The following is a 17,741-nucleotide window of genomic DNA, read 5'->3' as shown; positions in this document are numbered from 1 at the left end:
ACCAGCAGGACCATGATCCACCATCCAGACCAGAACGCCACTCCAGTCCTCAGTCACCGTCCACCGCCACCCACCACGAGCCGCCGCTGCGGTCCTGGTCCAATGCCCGTACCCGATGCCAACGCGACACAGGGTCCGCCACCACCACCACGATCAGCCCACACGACACAGAATCCGCCACACAGGGTCCGCCAACACCACCATGATCAGCCCACACGACACAGAATCCGCCACACTGGATCCACCACCGCGACCCCCTGTGCGCGATCAACAAACTGCAATCCATGGTGCGGCAACAAAGGCCCTGGATCTGCGGGTGATAAAGCAAAGGGAATCCGGGGAAGGGGGCTAGGGATGGAGAAGAGGAGGGAGAAGCTGGAAAAAGAAGCTCCGTGTGTCATGTGTCATAAAATAGAACAAGTAACGTTCTGCCGCACTAATTAGCTCTAACTATAAGCTTTATCAAAAAGGAAGGTTTTGAGCCTACTCTTAAACGAACAGATGGTGTCTGCCTCCCGAACTGAAAGTGGTAGTTTATTCCACAGCAGAGGAGCTTGATGGCTAAAAGCTCTGGCTCCTACTCTACTTTTAAAGACTTTAGGGACGACAAGTAGGCCTAAATTCTGGGAGCGGAGTGCTCTAGTAGGTACTAACATCTCTTTAAGGTAAATGAAGAAGCTTGCAGTCAAATGGGCGGAGACAGTATATACCGTCATAGACAAACACCCACAGACACACATATTTAAGCTGGAAGAGGATGAGGGGAACACAAAAGTAGTACATCGCAATCTTATCCCATGATATCAGTTTCTTGCCCATTGAATCTGCTGAGGGAGACACAAATGTAGCTCATTTGATGATTCTGAATAGCAGTCTAATTCAGTGGATCTTGTCAACTCTTTCGGGGAGGAGGATTCAGAGGGTAGGACAAGACATCAATCAACCATGTCAGGAAGGTGTTGAAGTTGGGAGTGGAGAAATAACTCACAAAGACGCACAACTCTCTCAGTCTACAGACTGATGTTGAGGTTGCTACAGAGAGTGACAGTTTTCTTGCAGTACCGACAGTTAACATCAAACACAACCAAGATAGGCAAGCATACACACAACTATACACACAAAGTGTAGTTAGGACACGTGCTGGTAGAGTTGTTAAGAGGGTAAACTGTTATTTTATTTGTATAGAGACCATATTCACCAATCACAATTTGTCTAATAGGGCTTTAACACGGTGTGACATCCTCTGCCCTTAACCCTCAACAAGAGTAAGGAAAAACTAAAACTTTTAACAGGGTAAAAATAATGTAGAGACCTCAGAGAGGCACAGAGAACATCAGCAAGATAAGGGAATTTGCAGCATTGATTAGAATAAACAATTAGAAGCATAACTGAAGGTCAATGAAAATCCTGCTCCTTACATAAAAATCCCTTACCGATCAAGACCGATCATATATTAGAGTTCACACTGCACCTTAGTATCCAAAAAAATCACTTTGCTCCCTGAAAGCTCACTTTTACTTCCTTGAGTTTGAAAGAGTAGAATGGGAGGTAGAAACTTCAGCTAACAGACTCCTCTTCTTTGGCACTAGCACCCGCTTTAAATGTCCCTCTTTGATAAAGCTTATATTTGGGGCAGGACATCCCTTAGTTATGTTGCCATAGGCCTGGACTGTTGGGGGAACTCATAATGCATATACCACCCCATCTCCCTCTCAGACTGCATGAAGGGTCCAGATCTGAGACTTCTCAACAATTATTATAATATCATTATTATTATAACTATTATTATTATATTAGTATTATTATTTACACTATCAACTGGTGTTACCATCATTAATTACATAATTACATTTAGAAATTGTATGTATTTATAAAGCGATGTTCTGGCTCTACTACTCGCACACATTCTTACAATGTATCTATGGGCACACTTTTATCTTGCATTAAGTATCTTGCCCAAGGACACTCAGGCATACGGAGTAGGAAGGACTGCGAACAAACCGCTGACATTCTGGTTTGAGGACAACCTGATCTATCCCCACAGCCGCCACTTACACCATTATTTTCTTCTTAGCCCAACAAGTCGAGGCAGATGGGTGCCCATATTGAGTCTAGGGATCTGCTAGAGGTTTATTCCAGTTAATGAGGGAGTTTTTTCTCTCTACAGTCGCCAATGCTTGCTTGTTGTGCAAACTGTTGGGTTTCGCTATAATATTGTAAGTTTTAGACTTTCTCACATTCCAATCGAGCCTAGAAGTGTTCCTCTGAGTGGAGGAGCAGACATCTCCAGTGTCCCCCAGGAGGACCCCCATCTTCTAGCCGCTCCCTGAGATTTGACTTCTGATATCAATTGGCTGATACCCAGGACCAACTCTTTGAGAAGGCGGGCCCCTCCTCAGGTTAATAAAACAGCTGGGCTCACTGAAGACCTCTGCTTTTTCCCTGCACTGATGACCTCTCCAGACCTCTCCAGATTTTCTTTTCCACGATCCCCAAACAACTGCCCCACAGCTGTTCATCCCTGCAGACTCTGAAATATTGGAGTTTGTTAAATGAGGAATCATTAACTTCATTTCCCTTTTTTTAATAAATCCTTTTGTTATTAAAGTATCTGGATTCTTTGTTTATTTGTGCAGATGTATGTGAATACAGCTGGATAACTAAAGCCTGTTCTCAAACTTAAAACCCTTCATTGTTTATTATATAATCTTTAATATTAAATATTGAAATCATTAATTTAACTTTTATAAACTGTGATGATCTTTAAAGATTGACGTGTTGGTCCCTGTAACCAGGTTGGTGCCCCGCGCATTAAGTAATAATTACAGATTGTATTATTCTTAATGATAATTTTATTGTTTTCATTAATTATTTTACTATTCTTAATTGATAACCGTATAATTTCTAATTCATTATTTTACTATTCTTAATTAATAGCTTTATCATTTTTTTAATATATAAATAATTTGTATTATTTTAATAATCATATTTTATGATTATTAATAATTAGCCACCTACAAATCTACTACTATTGCACAACAAAAAAAAGGCATCTCCTCAGAAATAAGTCAGAGCTTCCCGCATGCAGCAACTGAATGTAACATCTGTCTGCAGTGTTTGTCTCTCTTCAGCTGTAGGCTGGTACTCAAAAAAGAGGAATTCTTGTCATGATCACATGAACACACATGCAAAAGCAGAAGTGACAGGAGACATATTGCTCCAGCAATGACTTCTCACTTGGGTTGTTATATCAACACAACATAACATAAAGTCTTTCAGTGTTTTATATGCATATAAATGATAAAATGGTTTTAAATGAATTCCACCCTTTCAGAAGTTATAGTGTTTGCTGCTTTGCAGTGTAGTTAATAGTATGAGTAACTCTAAAATTGCTACCAGAATGTTAAGATAATAACTTGAGGCCAGGGGCATCAGCTGGACAGTGAATCATCTGGGGCTGCGCCCAGAGCCGGGAGGGGGAGTCCCTGATACATTTCAAAGAAAGTAATATGTTATACTCCATCACTTTTATTTTCACAGCTTTAGATCCTTAAAATTGAGATTTTAAACAATCGATAATAAAACAAGCTGTTAAAACATGTTGTTAAAGATTAAATCAGTGGTTTTAACTAAATATTAAATAAACTATATATTTTTTTCAAATGTCTGAGTTGTTTTTCCTTCTGAAATTCTCCAATGCTTTAATGATCGAGTAACTCTCACAAATCAAAGGGTGAAACAAGCTCTCACAATACATCTTTTGTCTCTGTTTATAAATGCCCATATGTCAGTCACTGCAGCACAACAGCCAAGCAGAACAGCTAGACGGTGGTCTAGTGGTAGAAACTTGGACTATGGGTAGAGAAGGTCTCTGGTTCGTCTCTGGTTCGACTCCACGGAGAGACAACAAAAGACGAACCTGGATTGATCTGTCCAAAAAATCCAAGAGTCTCCCTACCCTGTCTAGTGCCCCTGAGCAAGGCACCTTACTCTCCCAACATCTGCTCCCCGAGTGCCGTACATGGTCGCTCACTGCTCTGTGTGTCCTGCACCCAGATGGGTTAAATGCAGAGGTTAAATTTACCTACCATTGCATAAGTGTGTTGTGCATGTCTGTGCATGTGTTTGGTATAAATAAACATATCTTAATCTTAATCAATATCTATACAGCTATTGTTTCTACTGTTGGCCAATCACTACTGCCACTCCCACCTCCTCCACTCCCCTTTCTTTTCTCCCCTAAAGTCCTCTAATTGGCTTTAATGGAGAAAAATTGCATAAGATCTTCCACTGTATATACTTGGTCTTTTTGGGAGGCCTGGCTTCCCATGGACTTATATTGGCACTGCCTCTGAATAAGACCCAGTGTTAGATTTTGCCTGCGTACCTGAGATATTTTTCATGGGTGAAATCCACAGATTTTGTTCAAGTAAGTTTTTATATTTTAATAGGCTTATTATCATCAAACATTCCTGACACACCTCTCTTCTCATCTTCATTTACATATCACATGATATAAGAACATTAAAATCAAATTAATCCCAAATTTGACCCATGACACTGTAACAGATTAGGGTTAGGGGAAGGGTTAAGGAAATCAACAAACGCAATACACAGGGAAGGTTAACACCACTTTGAAATAAAATAAACGCAGAGCTATGTAGGGCTGTTTGAGTCCTCCCCATATTTATGGAAAATGTATGAAATAAGAAGTACCCTATTTTTAAATAAATAAAAACATATAGCTGCAGCCTAATAGCTTAAAAATATGTTTTAGTCTGCGAAATATAAAATAAAAAGCGAGAGCAGGTCAGACTGGAGGCAAACACAGAAACTGAGGCTCGATAGTAACCAACTGCAGCCTCTGCTCTGATTAAGAAGCTTTCCATAGTTAAGAAGCAGTGAGTCACTGAGAGGCTGCTCCACGAGAACGCGCTCTGCTTTCACTGTGTCTCTCTGTGCGAGTGTGCGGGGCGGGGGGCGGAGCCAGCCAACGGACCAGTGCGCTATCTGGGAGCATACACACACACAAACACAGACACACACACTCGCCCGCTCCTGGTACTTAGTGACGGCCTGATAGGATGTTTAAAAAAATTATCGTGAGTCAACCACCATTATTTTCGTCTCGTCTCGTCAACAAGTTAAAATAGATTTAGTCATAGTTTTTATTTTCAAAGATCCGTTTTTATTTGGCGTGAGAAATTGGATGTGTGGCGTGAGTGCGTGTGAAAACATGCAAAAGCGTGTGTCACACGGCGAAAGCGTGAGAGTTGGCAGCTCTGCTTAAGTACAACAAATTGCAGTAAAAAATGTCTGGTGTGAGTAAATGGTCTGGTAGACATCGTCAATATATTTTGAGAAAATTATGAGTTTAATGTAAGTTGTAAAATCGTTGAACAGTGTTATGCTAGCTACTGTTAGCCTTTACAGCTAGAAATGTTACTGTTGCCAGAGATGGGCAGTATTTCAATTACTTGTATTTGAAATACGTATTTCAAGTACTTTAAGTATTTTGTAATTTGTATTTGATAGTGCCGATAAAAATCAAATGTAATTTGTAACAAATACTTTAGAGTGGAGTAATTTAGTATTTTAAATATTCAAAATACTTTCTCCACTAATCAAAAAGCAGTTCACGAGTTCAGTCTTCAGATCTTCAAGTGCAGCAGATTGTCTGTCAAGGTAAATATTTTATCTGAGAGACAGATGTCAACTAGCTTGGATTTATAACTTATGTCAGGGTCTGGCTACATTATATAGCCTATTGTATATACATGGTGATGGTTTTAATATCAAGCTAGCGATTGATGCTAATGGTGCTAGCGTGCTGGCTAGGCTAGTGCATAGCTAGTGTTTAGCTAGATAACTTATCAGTTGAGTAGCTAGCTATAGGAAGAGGGAGATTGGGAGCTTGTATGTTCATGATAACCTTATCAAGAGACATCTGACCATCTAATCTTGCACTGTATTACAAGTTTTGCTTTATCTTCTCAACGTGAATGTCATAATGCCATATCAATGGTTGGGTCTCAAGAACCAAAATGGAAGGATTATTATGTCATAAATATGTCAGTGTGAATATTACACTTAACACTGTAATATATAACTATGGCCTACCATGCCACTGGCCAATGTAAGAGAGAAAATAGTAGGCTACCATGCCACTGGCCAAGGTTCAGTAAAAGAGAAGTAAGTAGGCTACTCACTTATTTTTCTGTGCAGAACTTTATGTACAGTAATTTATTTAGGCTATTTACCTGTGTAAAACTGGTTTTAATTCTATATTTTGCTTTTATAGTATACATAGGCCTAATGTGTGATGCTATTCATATGTGATGAATATTTGTTTTTGGGCTGTTTACCCATAAATATATTGTTATATATATATATATATATATATATATATATAACTACCATCTACATGAAACATGCAGATGGTTGCTCTGAGCACAAACAAATAACAGATGAAGTGAGTCCTGCTGATTTTATCCACTTTTAACTTTAATATTTGGTACGTCCACATTTTGGAGCAATTACAGCAGCACATCTCTCTGGCATAGTGTCAATATATTTCCTAAGAACTTCAACCCTAATTTTATCCCATGCCTTCTGCAACTCAAGCCAAAGGCTTTCCTTTGAATGTACAAGAGATCGGTCCAGTTTATCATGTTTTAGAGGCAAAAAAAAGGTAAATCTTGTCAGATCCTAATGGTGTTATAATATTTTTGGCCACCGCTGTATATATATATATATATATATATATATACATAATCAATCAAGTTGTTGTCTTTTATTAGCTCTGCTTAGTTACACTGACATTCTGTGACTGTTCTTCCTTTTTGTGGGGTTCACCAGAGCTTTGTGTAAATTATACAGCCCAAACCTGAATGCTCTGCTATACCAAATTGTGAGAAAACAGAAAATCCAGAAAAAGTATTTACTATATTTCAATTACAAAATACATGTATTGTATTTTGTTACATTTTCTGGCACCAGTATTTTGTATTTTATTTTGATACATTTATTTGAGGGGTATTTTGTATTTTGTATCAAAATACATTTTGATGTATTTTTGCCCATCTCTGACTGTTGCTTGGCAACAACTTTTATTGTCATAATTATAATAATTGGATTCGGCTTTCAATATGTTATTCGCAGGGGTACAGCCATTAAAATGCAAGGCCGTTTGAAACTATTCCTTTGACGTTGTTTGAGTTTTCCACATATTAAGTTGTCATACATTGTACCTTCATACATCTGCCAATATCTCACCACAAATGACACAGTCAGTTAAACTTGTTTCCATCGCTTCTGTTAAGCCGAGGTCATCTTAGCTTTTCAAAATAAATAAAAATAGAGAGCTGTCAGAGGTGCAACAGAGGAAGGGGGGATGGTGTATAACTGATGGCTCATATAAAACCACTAGATTATGTAATCACTGGTGTTCACATGTATTTTTATTTTGAAACATTGAGGCCTACAATATTCACAAAGAAAGCAATAATATCACACACACCCACTTGTATTTCCATGGCAACAGTTGCTGTACTCAAATATCCCCTTTGAAGCACACTGTGTACAAGAAAAGACATATAAATAAACATTCCGCATTATCCTTCATATTCTAATAAGATGTACAAGTGCAGATATAAGGTCCTTTGGTCTGACATGCCTGTAATCTTGTGATTAAGAGCAGGCCCTGTCTAGGAACAGGAAGGACACAGTGATATAGAAAACAGGGGAAGTGACAAAAACAGAAAGGAAACCAAATAAAACGATGTACGATACTCTGTATATATATATATATATATATATATATTCAGCGAATTAACCTTTTCCTGTAATCAAACACGTCACACCATTTTAGACAGAAGTTGTCCGATGATTTCAACTCACCCGCAAGCTGATCTCCCTCATCCTTTCTTGCCGCAGTTTTGACAGATTGGCAACTCTTGACATTGTGACAGTTCAGATTTTCTCACAATGAGAGGTTCCAGGAAGATTCAGGCAATCAGAAAGTCAGAAAATTCAATATCCAATATTAATGTTTATATGCTTCTCTAGATCCTCAGAAAGCGAAAAAACTAAAACATTTCCTCACTGGCCATCTGCAATGTACTTCTGCTTCTAGTGAAGAGGCTGTTTCTGTGAGAAATCTGAATTCTGAATCATCACCGCCCCCTCACACACACACACACACACACACACACACACACACACACACACACACACACACACACACACACACACACAAACACACCTACACACACACACACACACACACACACAGCCACAGACACACACACACAGTGTTAAGCTCTGGTGCAGACAATTATTTGCTCTTTACTACATCAGAAACCATCTACAAAGCGCTTTTATTATTTTGTAGTTCATCAAAATTTCATTGCTCATGTCTCTGTTGTAAGGATTTCAGAATACATCTGAACTTCCTGTATTCGATGGGTAACCTATCAATTTATATGGTTAATATTAATGTATTATTTATGATAGGGTAACTCTATACTATATAACACTATACTCACCATACTTACCGTAAGTTCTACAGAATCATATATTAATTTGTCTGAAAAACATTTACCTGAGTTGTAATTTACAATGCAATGGATCAGGCCCTTCGCAGCCTCTGCACTATAGCTAGATAATATCTTTGGTTTAACTTTGTTGCTTTATAACTTGACCATTTATTTTGTGTTAATACATGGATCTGAGGCTTTTATGTTTAAAGTGTCTAGTCTTTTTGCTGTCAAGGAGTATTTAGCTCACTCCTATTTTCTAACATACAAAGCCCTTCTACGTTCTGTTCTCACTAGGCCTTATTAAAAGAACGGCTTCTCAATTTCTTAGTTTTTTATAATGTCACCTAGTGCTGCCACCTACTGTTGAGATTTAAAGCTTCACAGGAAAATGTGTACAGGTACATTATTGTGCACATATTTACATACATTTATATAATATGTTCATGTTTGGGTTTATGAAAAGTATTTAACCCAGTTTAGCTTCCTCTCTTTTTAATCAATACATCATAAGGGTTTGACTGGCCCAGTCAAATTTTTGCTAGCTTCTCGACTCTTATAGTAATGTGTAATGTAATTTAAACTGTTAAAATGTTTATATGACATTTGTACTGGACCTCAGGAGGCACAGTCCACTGTATAGTTAACTGGTTGGTGTAACATAATCCTAAAACTTGTCGTGTTACATTATGGTTAGTTCAGAACAGTGGTTCTCAAAGTGGGGGGCGCGGACACTCTCCAGGGGGGGCACAATGTCACAGACAAAAAAAAAAGACAAAAAAAAAAAGAAAAAAAGACCGACCACCTGTCACTGGTTAGTGAAAGCTCCCTCAGTGGTGACATGCTAGGGGATGGACTGACACAAAAAAATCGAATTATTCGTTACTGATCCACCAATCAAAAGAGGAGTGTTATCATTTAGACGTGAGTTGCTCGTAAGCTTCCTAGTATAAAAGTAACTGCAGGCATGGTCAGCGCTCACCCTCCCTGAGACGAAACCCTGCAGAGGTTGTGCGATTGCTCTTGTTTCCTCTATAATGTAGATATTCATTGCTTTATAACAGTCTTTTTAAAGACTCACTCCTTCCTTAGTAATACCTTCCTGCACTTGCAGCAGGCGGGGGGGGTCCCCAACTACCCCTAACCAGCTTTGGGGGGGCCCAGCTTGCAAAGTTTGAGAACCCCTGGCTTAGATTATAATTTGCCAGTTAGTTCTGAGTAAAACATTTTCCAAATGTTTATGCGTTTTGACTTCTGATGTGTAGAGGGATATTTTTTTTCTTTTTTCCATTAATGGAAACTTTTCCTGAATGCATTCAAATGGGTCTTCTTAGGCTGGTTAGTTGGAACTAACTGGACTTGTGGAGCAATATAAAACTTTTCAGAGGTTTTAATGCAACCTTTAGTTTGAGTTTTCTCTTGATTCGATTTTTTCTGTGTTTAAAATTAATTGAATACACTATTACTTTTGATTTAGTACCCGGTACTAAGAAACAATGGAGGCTTAACACATGGCTGCCAGCAAACAATGAGTTCTGTGATTTTATCTAAAAGAAGATGAGTATTACTCTCTCTGTTCTTTACTAGAACAGAGTCGACGTCCCTCACGTTGTTTTAATAAACTTTAAAGGCTGTATTAGGAGGACAGATTATATTGTATAGCACAAATATGGCCTGAAAAAATAAACAATAACAACACAAACTAATTCTTGCCATTTACAGATCAGTGCGTAGAATTCATACAAACGGCGAAAATGGCTTCTGTAAAAAAATTGCAGTTTTAGATTTATAAAAGGCCATGTTCCCATTATAAATTACACTAAACATGCGTCCATGGATCTGCCTCATACTCTGCCCTCTATATGCCCACATCCTACCATAAATGGTCAATGCAAATTAATTCATGAATATTAAAGAATCCTGCTAACCAATGGGTCTCTACCATGAATCATGGCATTAAGTGGTGAATCACCTTAGAAACCTAGCACACATATCTGTAGTATTTGTGCTTGTAATGGGATGGTTTGGTTCCGTCGGGTAGGTCTATGTAGAATTGCACTCAGTTCAACACAAAGCTCTATAGAATCTATATCAGCTGATTAGACATCATCATTTTCCAGCACAATGTTTTTGTATGGCTTTGCCTTGAATATGGCCACACAGACAGAAGGATAAGGAAGAAACGATTGTTCAGTCGTCACAACGATTTACAATATTTGTTCATTTGAAGGTTCTTCTGGAACAGTGATGTCGCACGAGCACAAATAACGCTTTCGGGTTTAATGTTAATGATGAAGTGGATCAATAATCTCGCTTCAAATCACCTTCTCACTTTATCACCTTATGGCCATATTCAAGGCATAGCCTATGCAAAAACCTTGTGCTGGCAGTAGCAGCCCCTCTGCACAACATATTGTTGAAATGAGAAGCTTAATATTGTGCATTAACAGATGCTATAAATATGAATTGATATTAATGTGAATATTTTGCATTGAATAGATAAAGTTGCATAAATAGCTGGTTTGTGTATATTTGTTCTTGCACATTGAGCCTTTAACAGAAATTGCTAAAATAATAAATATCACCCTCCTAGGAGGGTTGTTTGGAAGATATAGGGGTGGTGTAGCTCGGCTTACGTTTGGAATTGAAAAGTGACGTTTGGCTTGAAATGGTGGCCACTGGTTAAAATAATCTGGATTCAGGTAAGAAGTAAGTTTTTGACAAATCTTTACAATTACAGGAAGTACCTGTCTTGACAACTTGCCCCTTTATTATTGGACATGGCTCTCTCCCTCCAACTCCAAACCAAGCTTCAATTTCCCCTAAGGTTTTACAGGGTCCTTTTATTTCATTAATCTGGAAGCCTCTGTGGAAAAGGTTTTTCACTGTCACCTGTCGTTACACAGAAAATCCATTGTGATTGTTTGACCCTCCACACCCTCTTAGGTACATCTGAGTCACTTCCGCTGTGAGCTGACCAGCAAAGATATGGTGACTACAAGTGGAACTGCTGCAAATCCGTTGATTTCTTTACAAAAACACCCAAACAAGGAAAAAAGAGGATAAAGGAGCTTTATCCGGACAGACCCGATTTACAGAATTCAGCAGCCGGCAGGTGGTGAGGACCAACATACACCTCCCGCTCTTCATATGAGAAACAGAGGTTGCTAACTGGATATGGTCTAAGTCTTTTATTGCTTCCCCTGTTTGCTGTTTCAAAGTTTCGGCATGGAGGCAAAATGCACTGTAAAAAATTATTTGAGGTGTTAGCTGTCTCAGCTCATTGTCCTTAGTCAGTTCAACTAAAATGTGGGGTGTACTTAAAATATTCAATCAGAGTAAATGTTCAATGAGAGTAATACAGCTATATGTAGCCTAACATAGGTTAGTAAAAGTTTCGTATACTGACAGTACATGCTTAATTAGGGAATACACCTGCAGTGTACGCTGCAGGAGTGAAAGAGTGGGGACGGGGTTCCGGGATCAGTGCCAGGGAGAGAGTCTGGTTGAGCACACCACATTACATTGTTTGAACATGCAACACAAGGCCTTTGATGAAAAGAAAAAGGCCTGTAAAGTCACAGTAAAAACACAATGCAGATGATCTCAAATTGTTCTTTTTTAGAATATTGTAGTATATTCTATGTTCAGAGATAAGCTGCTACTTAAAAGTTTGTGCATTTAACTACAGCACTAGAGGATTAGCACTAAACTTTTAATATTTCAGCATTTCTGCTTTTATAACTTGACCGATGTTCTTTTATTGTAAAAACACAGTTTCAAGACTATTTTGCATATTATCTTATGCAATAAATGTTAATAGCTAGAAAAATGTGTTGAAACATGAAATGTTGTCACTATACTCAGCTTTGCACAGTTTTTAAATTAAATTAAATAGCATTCTGAACGTTCACAGTTCACTTTATTGAATGAACTTAACTTTGCGATTAAGATGAACTATTCCTGAAAAAGTTGACTGGATGCCTTAAAGGGTAAGTTAATTAATTCAGCAAGATGTTTAGTTGAGCCAGCTTTTATTTTCATGTTTATGAAAATAAACAACTTCGCAGCAAACTCTTAATTCTTTTAAAAAAATCAGTATTTCAGAAACAAAGGTTTATTTTAAATTTGTGTACAATATCATGAATAAAAACCACCCCAAACATGTAACATGTAATTTTATCTAGGTTATTATTAATTTATTATTCATTTTTTTATTTATTTAGATTATTTATTTATAACTGATGCCACATCCAGACAAAATATGCATCAGGTTAATTCTGACTCTGTAGCATGAGCGGAGCTCCTTGCTCAGAGAAGAGAAAGGTATGTCAAAACATTTTAAAAGGAAAACTACAAATGAAGCAACATGAAGTGCATATTGCTCTTATGTGTTTTTCATTAGTGGACGAAATTCATATTAATTAATTTATTAAAATGTTCATATATCATTAGTTCAAAATAACTTGTTGATTAATGGTATGAAATAACATGAGAGAAATAAACAGAAGGGAGCAATTCCATATGCCAAGTCGAGTGAGTTGACAGAGAAAGAGAAAAATTATCAGAGAGAGAACTGGAGGGCTGCATCCAGAGCGTACAGAGACAGGAAATGTTTGTGTTCATGAAAATTCTATGAAATTTGAATAAAATCGGGTTCAAGTTAAATTTTGTATGGAATTTGTTGTTTATTGACCTTTGTAAACGATAGGAGGTTTTCATATCATTTGGAGCAACCACTCATCATGCGGTGCGACCACCTATACCAAGACCTGTGTCAAATATACAATTTCTGTGGCTGAAATATTAATCACTGATAAAGTATGCTTAAATGAATGGTATTTTTGATTTTTTTCTATCAATTTTATGCACTTTACCAGAAAAATAAGTCTGTTAACTACATTTAATAAGCGGACAGTGACATTAAAGAAATGCAACTACTTTGTTACCAATGACTTTATATAAATTGAGTAATACAAAACTATTTCAGTCTGGTTTCAGAAATGGATACAGCACCATTTGTTAGACTTGACTCAGAACTAGATTTTAATATACACACGAACAATGTTCCAAAGATTGCGTTTTATAATTTAAGAAACCTTGCAAGATTAAGACTGTACCTGTAAGGGCCACTATGCAGCAAGTGTGTGTGTATAGTTAAATATTTATGTTGTTTGATATTTTCTTATATTGTCCAAGTTGTGTAGTTTAAGTTTTGTACAGTTGAATTATATTTTGTATATTGTGTTTTCTATATTCAAGTATATTCTGTTTTGAGCGCTGTTTGAAGAGGCCGTAAGGCGTTTCTTCATATACAGTGCCTTGCATAAGTATTCACCCCCCTTGGACTTTTCCCCATTATGTACTGTTACTAACTGGAATTCAAATAGACTTAAATAAACTTTTTCCCATTTGATCAACACAACATGCATAGTACTTTGGAGGTGCAAAATATATTTTATTGTGACACAAACAATAATGAGAACAAAAAGTTGTCGTCTGTTAGGTGCATAAGTATTCACCCCCCTGACTCAATACTTGGTAGAACCCCCTTTCGCTGCAATTACAGCTGCAAGTCTTTTGGTGTATGTCTCTACCAGCTTTGCACATCTAGAGATGGAAATGTTTGTCCATTCTTCTTGGCAAAAAAGCTGAAGCTCAGTCAGATTGGATTGCGACTGTCTGTGAACCTCAATTTTCAAGTCTTGCCATAGATTCTCAATTGGATTTAGGTCTGTGCCTTGGCTGGACCATTTTAAGACATTAACAAGCTTTGATCCAAACCATTCCTTTGTAGCTCTGGCTGTATGTTTAGGGTCATTGTCCTGCTGGAAGAGGAACCTCCGTCCCAGTCTCAAATCTTTTGCAGACTGCATCAGATTTTCTTCAAGGATTTCCCTGTATTTAGCTCCATCCATCTTACCCTCAGTTCTGACCAGTTTGCCTGTAGCTTTTGAAGAGAAGCATCCCCACAGCATAATGCTACCACCACCATGTTTCACTGTTGGGATGGTGTGCTCAGGGCGATTGGCAGTGTTGGGATTCCGCCACACATAGCGTTTGGCATTGAGGCCAAAAAGTTCAATTTTGGTCTCATCTGACCAGAGCACCTTCTTCCACAAGCTGGCTGTGACTCCCACGTGGCAAACTCCAATGGGATTTATTATGGTTCCCTTTCAACAACGGCTTTCTTCTTGCCACCCTCCTTCCATAAAGGCCAGATTTGTGGAGTAGACCACTAATAGTTGTCCTGTAGACAGATTCGCCCACCTCAGCTGTGGATCTCTGCTGCTCCTCCAGAGTAACAATGAGCCTCTTGGTTGCTCCTCTGATAAATGTTCTCCTTGTCCGGCTTTTCAGTTTGCGTGGACGGCCTTGTCTTGGTAGGTTTGCGGTTGTGCCATATTCTTTCCATTTTCTGATGATGGATTTTATGGTGCTCCGTGAGATGTTCAAAGCTCTGGATATTTTTTTATAACCTAACCTTGCTTCATATTTCTCCACAACTTTATCCCTGACCTGTTTGGTGATCTCCTTGGTCTTCATGATGCTGTTTGTTCAGAAATGATCTATAACAAACTCTCAGTCCTTCACAGAACAGGTGTATTTATACTGAGATTAAATTGCAGACATGTGGACCCTATTTACTAAGTATGTGACTTGCAAATGTGACTTGTGAAGGCAATTGGTCGCACCAGATTGTTTTTAGGGATTTCACAGTAAAGGGGGTGAATACATATGCACTCAACACTTTTCAGATTTTTATTTGTAAATAATTTTGAAATCCATTTAATATTTTCCCCCACTTCCAAATGATGGACTGTTTTGTTTTGGTCCATTACATAAAATCACGATGAAATAAATGTTAATCTGTGGTTATACCATGACAAAATGTAGAAAAGTACAAGGGGGGTGAATACTTATGCAAGGCACTGTATGTGCGTGGTGGAGCCAGCGCGAGTGGTTACAGAAGGGAGGGGAGGGGGGGCTGTTAACTTTAGGGGGGCTTAGCGACCATTTTGAAAGCATGCTTTCAAAATGTGTTTAAGAACACCTTGATTTACATAGACACCCACACTCACATACATACACTCCTGATCAAAATCTTAAGACAAGTTAAAAAATTGCATGAATTTGCATTTTGCACTTTTGAATCTTAGGAAGGGTCTAAGTAGAGTTTCAAAATGCAAAAAGAAGAAATGGGAACAAGAGCCCAAAAGTTGTGAGCAGGCAATTTATTGAAAACAACAATTTAACTGAAGTAGGCTGTTCATCAGCTGATCAAAAGTTTAAGACCACAGCTAAAAAAAAAAAAAAAAAACTCCTAAAACAGAAATTAAAGTGTCAAACTGACTCAGTAATGAGTAGCTCCACCATTATTGTTGATCACTTCAAAAATTCGTTTTGGCATGCTTGATGCAAGTGTTTCCAAAAGGCTATTGCGAATGTTGCGCCAAGTGGTGAAGATGGCTTCACGAAGGGCATCCACTGTCTGGAACTGAAGTCCATTTTTGTAAACTTCCCTTGCCATCACTCCCCAAATGTTCTCAATTAGATTAAGATCAGGGGAACACGCAGGATGGTCCAAAAGAGTGATGTTATTCTCCTTGAAAAAAGTCTTGGTCAGACGGGTGTTGTGAATTGGAGCGTTTGTCCTGCTGAAAAACCCAGTCGTTACCAACACAGACGAGGGCCCTCAGTCATGAGGGATGCCCGCTGCAACATCTCCACATAGCCAGCTGCTGTTTGATGCCCCTGCACAACCTGGAGCTCCATTGTTCCATTGAAGGAAAAAGCACCCCAGATCATGATGGCGCCCCCTCCACTGTGCCGCGTAGAAAACATCTCAGGTGGCATCTCCTTGTCATGCCAGTAACGTTGGAAGCCATCAGGACCATCAAGGTTAAATTTTTTCTTGTCAGAGAATAAAACTTTCTTCCACCTTTGAATGTCCCATGTTTGGTGCTCCCTTGCAAAGTCTAAACGGGCAATTTTGTGGCGTTGAAGGAGACGTGGCCTTTGAAGACGTTTCTTGTTTTTGAAGCCCTTCCTTCGCAGATGCCGTCTGATGGTTATTGGGCTGCAGTTAGCACCAGTAATGGCCTTAATTTGGGACGAGGATCGTCCCGTGTCTTGACGGACAGTCATTCGGATCCTCCGGCTCAGCACCGGTGAGATTTTTTGGGGTCTACCACTTGATTTTTTTGTTCCATAACCCTGAGGATCTCAGCAGCGATGACACGTTGTGAGAGGCCTTGTTTATGCAGTTCAAAAATCCTATCACGTTCAAAGACGGTGAGCTTTTCTGCCTTTGCCATCAAGAGATCTTCACAGTGTGATTACTTGACAGGAAATGACATGGAATCCAAATTTGTGCACAGATTTTGGCTTTTAAAGGCTGTGGTCTTAAACTTTTGATCAGCTGATGAACAGCCTATTTGAGTTAAATTGTTGTTTTCAATAAATTGCCTGCTCACAACTTTTGGTCTCTTGTTCTCATTTCTTCTTTTTGCATTTTTAAGCTCTACTTAGAACCTTCCTAAGATCCAACAGTGCAAAATGCAAATTCATGCAATTTTTTAACTGGTCTTAAGATTTTGATCAGGAGTGTATCTTTGTTTAGCTAGTCCATTGTTAGTAATTTGTGTTTTTATACTTTATTATACTCATAATAAATGTTTTCTTTTACCAGTGTTCTTTCATTAATGTTGCACAAGTGAATTTTGCCAGCCTTTACACTGTCAAGAACTCCATGACCTTCACTGTTCATTATATATCTTTAATAGTAAATATTGAGATTTCTAATTGAACTAGATCTAAATGAGACTGATCTTAATCAATAAATAGGATATCTTTTCCCTTCCTTTGAAGTTTGGTGCCCCGAGATAACTTTAACCAATTCAAGTTATGATTTAATATTAATATTTTAAAGATTATTGTTTATATTTTATTTTGATAACCAAATGTATTGAATGCCTAAGGGCACACCATTCTATGGTATCACTTTTTAAGCATTATTGCACAACAGGGGCCAAAAACATCTCTTTGAAATATGCAACAGCATGTTGACTGTCACATTTCTGATACACGTCTCAAGGAACTAGAAGGAGTGATCATATCACTCCTATCTTAGCTTCTCTGCATTGGCTCCATGTAAAATCTGAATATAATTCAAGATCCTGCTCCTCACATATGAAGCCCTTG

General features: G+C 38.3%; 1 protein-coding gene across 2 annotated transcripts in view; it reads right to left on the bottom strand.

The window, feature by feature from the left end:
- arhgef1a (Rho guanine nucleotide exchange factor (GEF) 1a) overlaps positions 1 to 8,123 on the bottom strand; it is a 111,735-nt gene extending 103,612 nt beyond the window's left edge. For both annotated transcript variants that reach the window (XM_062409871.1, XM_062409870.1), the window contains exon 1: positions 7,900 to 8,123. In XM_062409871.1, the coding sequence (XP_062265855.1) occupies positions 7,900 to 7,962 (63 nt within the window). In that variant the 5' untranslated portion in view covers positions 7,963 to 8,123. The remainder of the gene's footprint in view (positions 1 to 7,899) is intronic.
- Positions 8,124 to 17,741: the final 9,618 nt, after the last annotated feature.

The sequence above is a fragment of the Platichthys flesus genome, chromosome 17, assembly GCF_949316205.1.
Source record: "Platichthys flesus chromosome 17, fPlaFle2.1, whole genome shotgun sequence".
Classification (NCBI taxonomy): domain Eukaryota; kingdom Metazoa; phylum Chordata; class Actinopteri; order Pleuronectiformes; family Pleuronectidae; genus Platichthys; species Platichthys flesus.
Note: the sequence above shows the minus strand (reverse complement) of the source record. Positions and strands in the feature narration are given on the sequence as shown.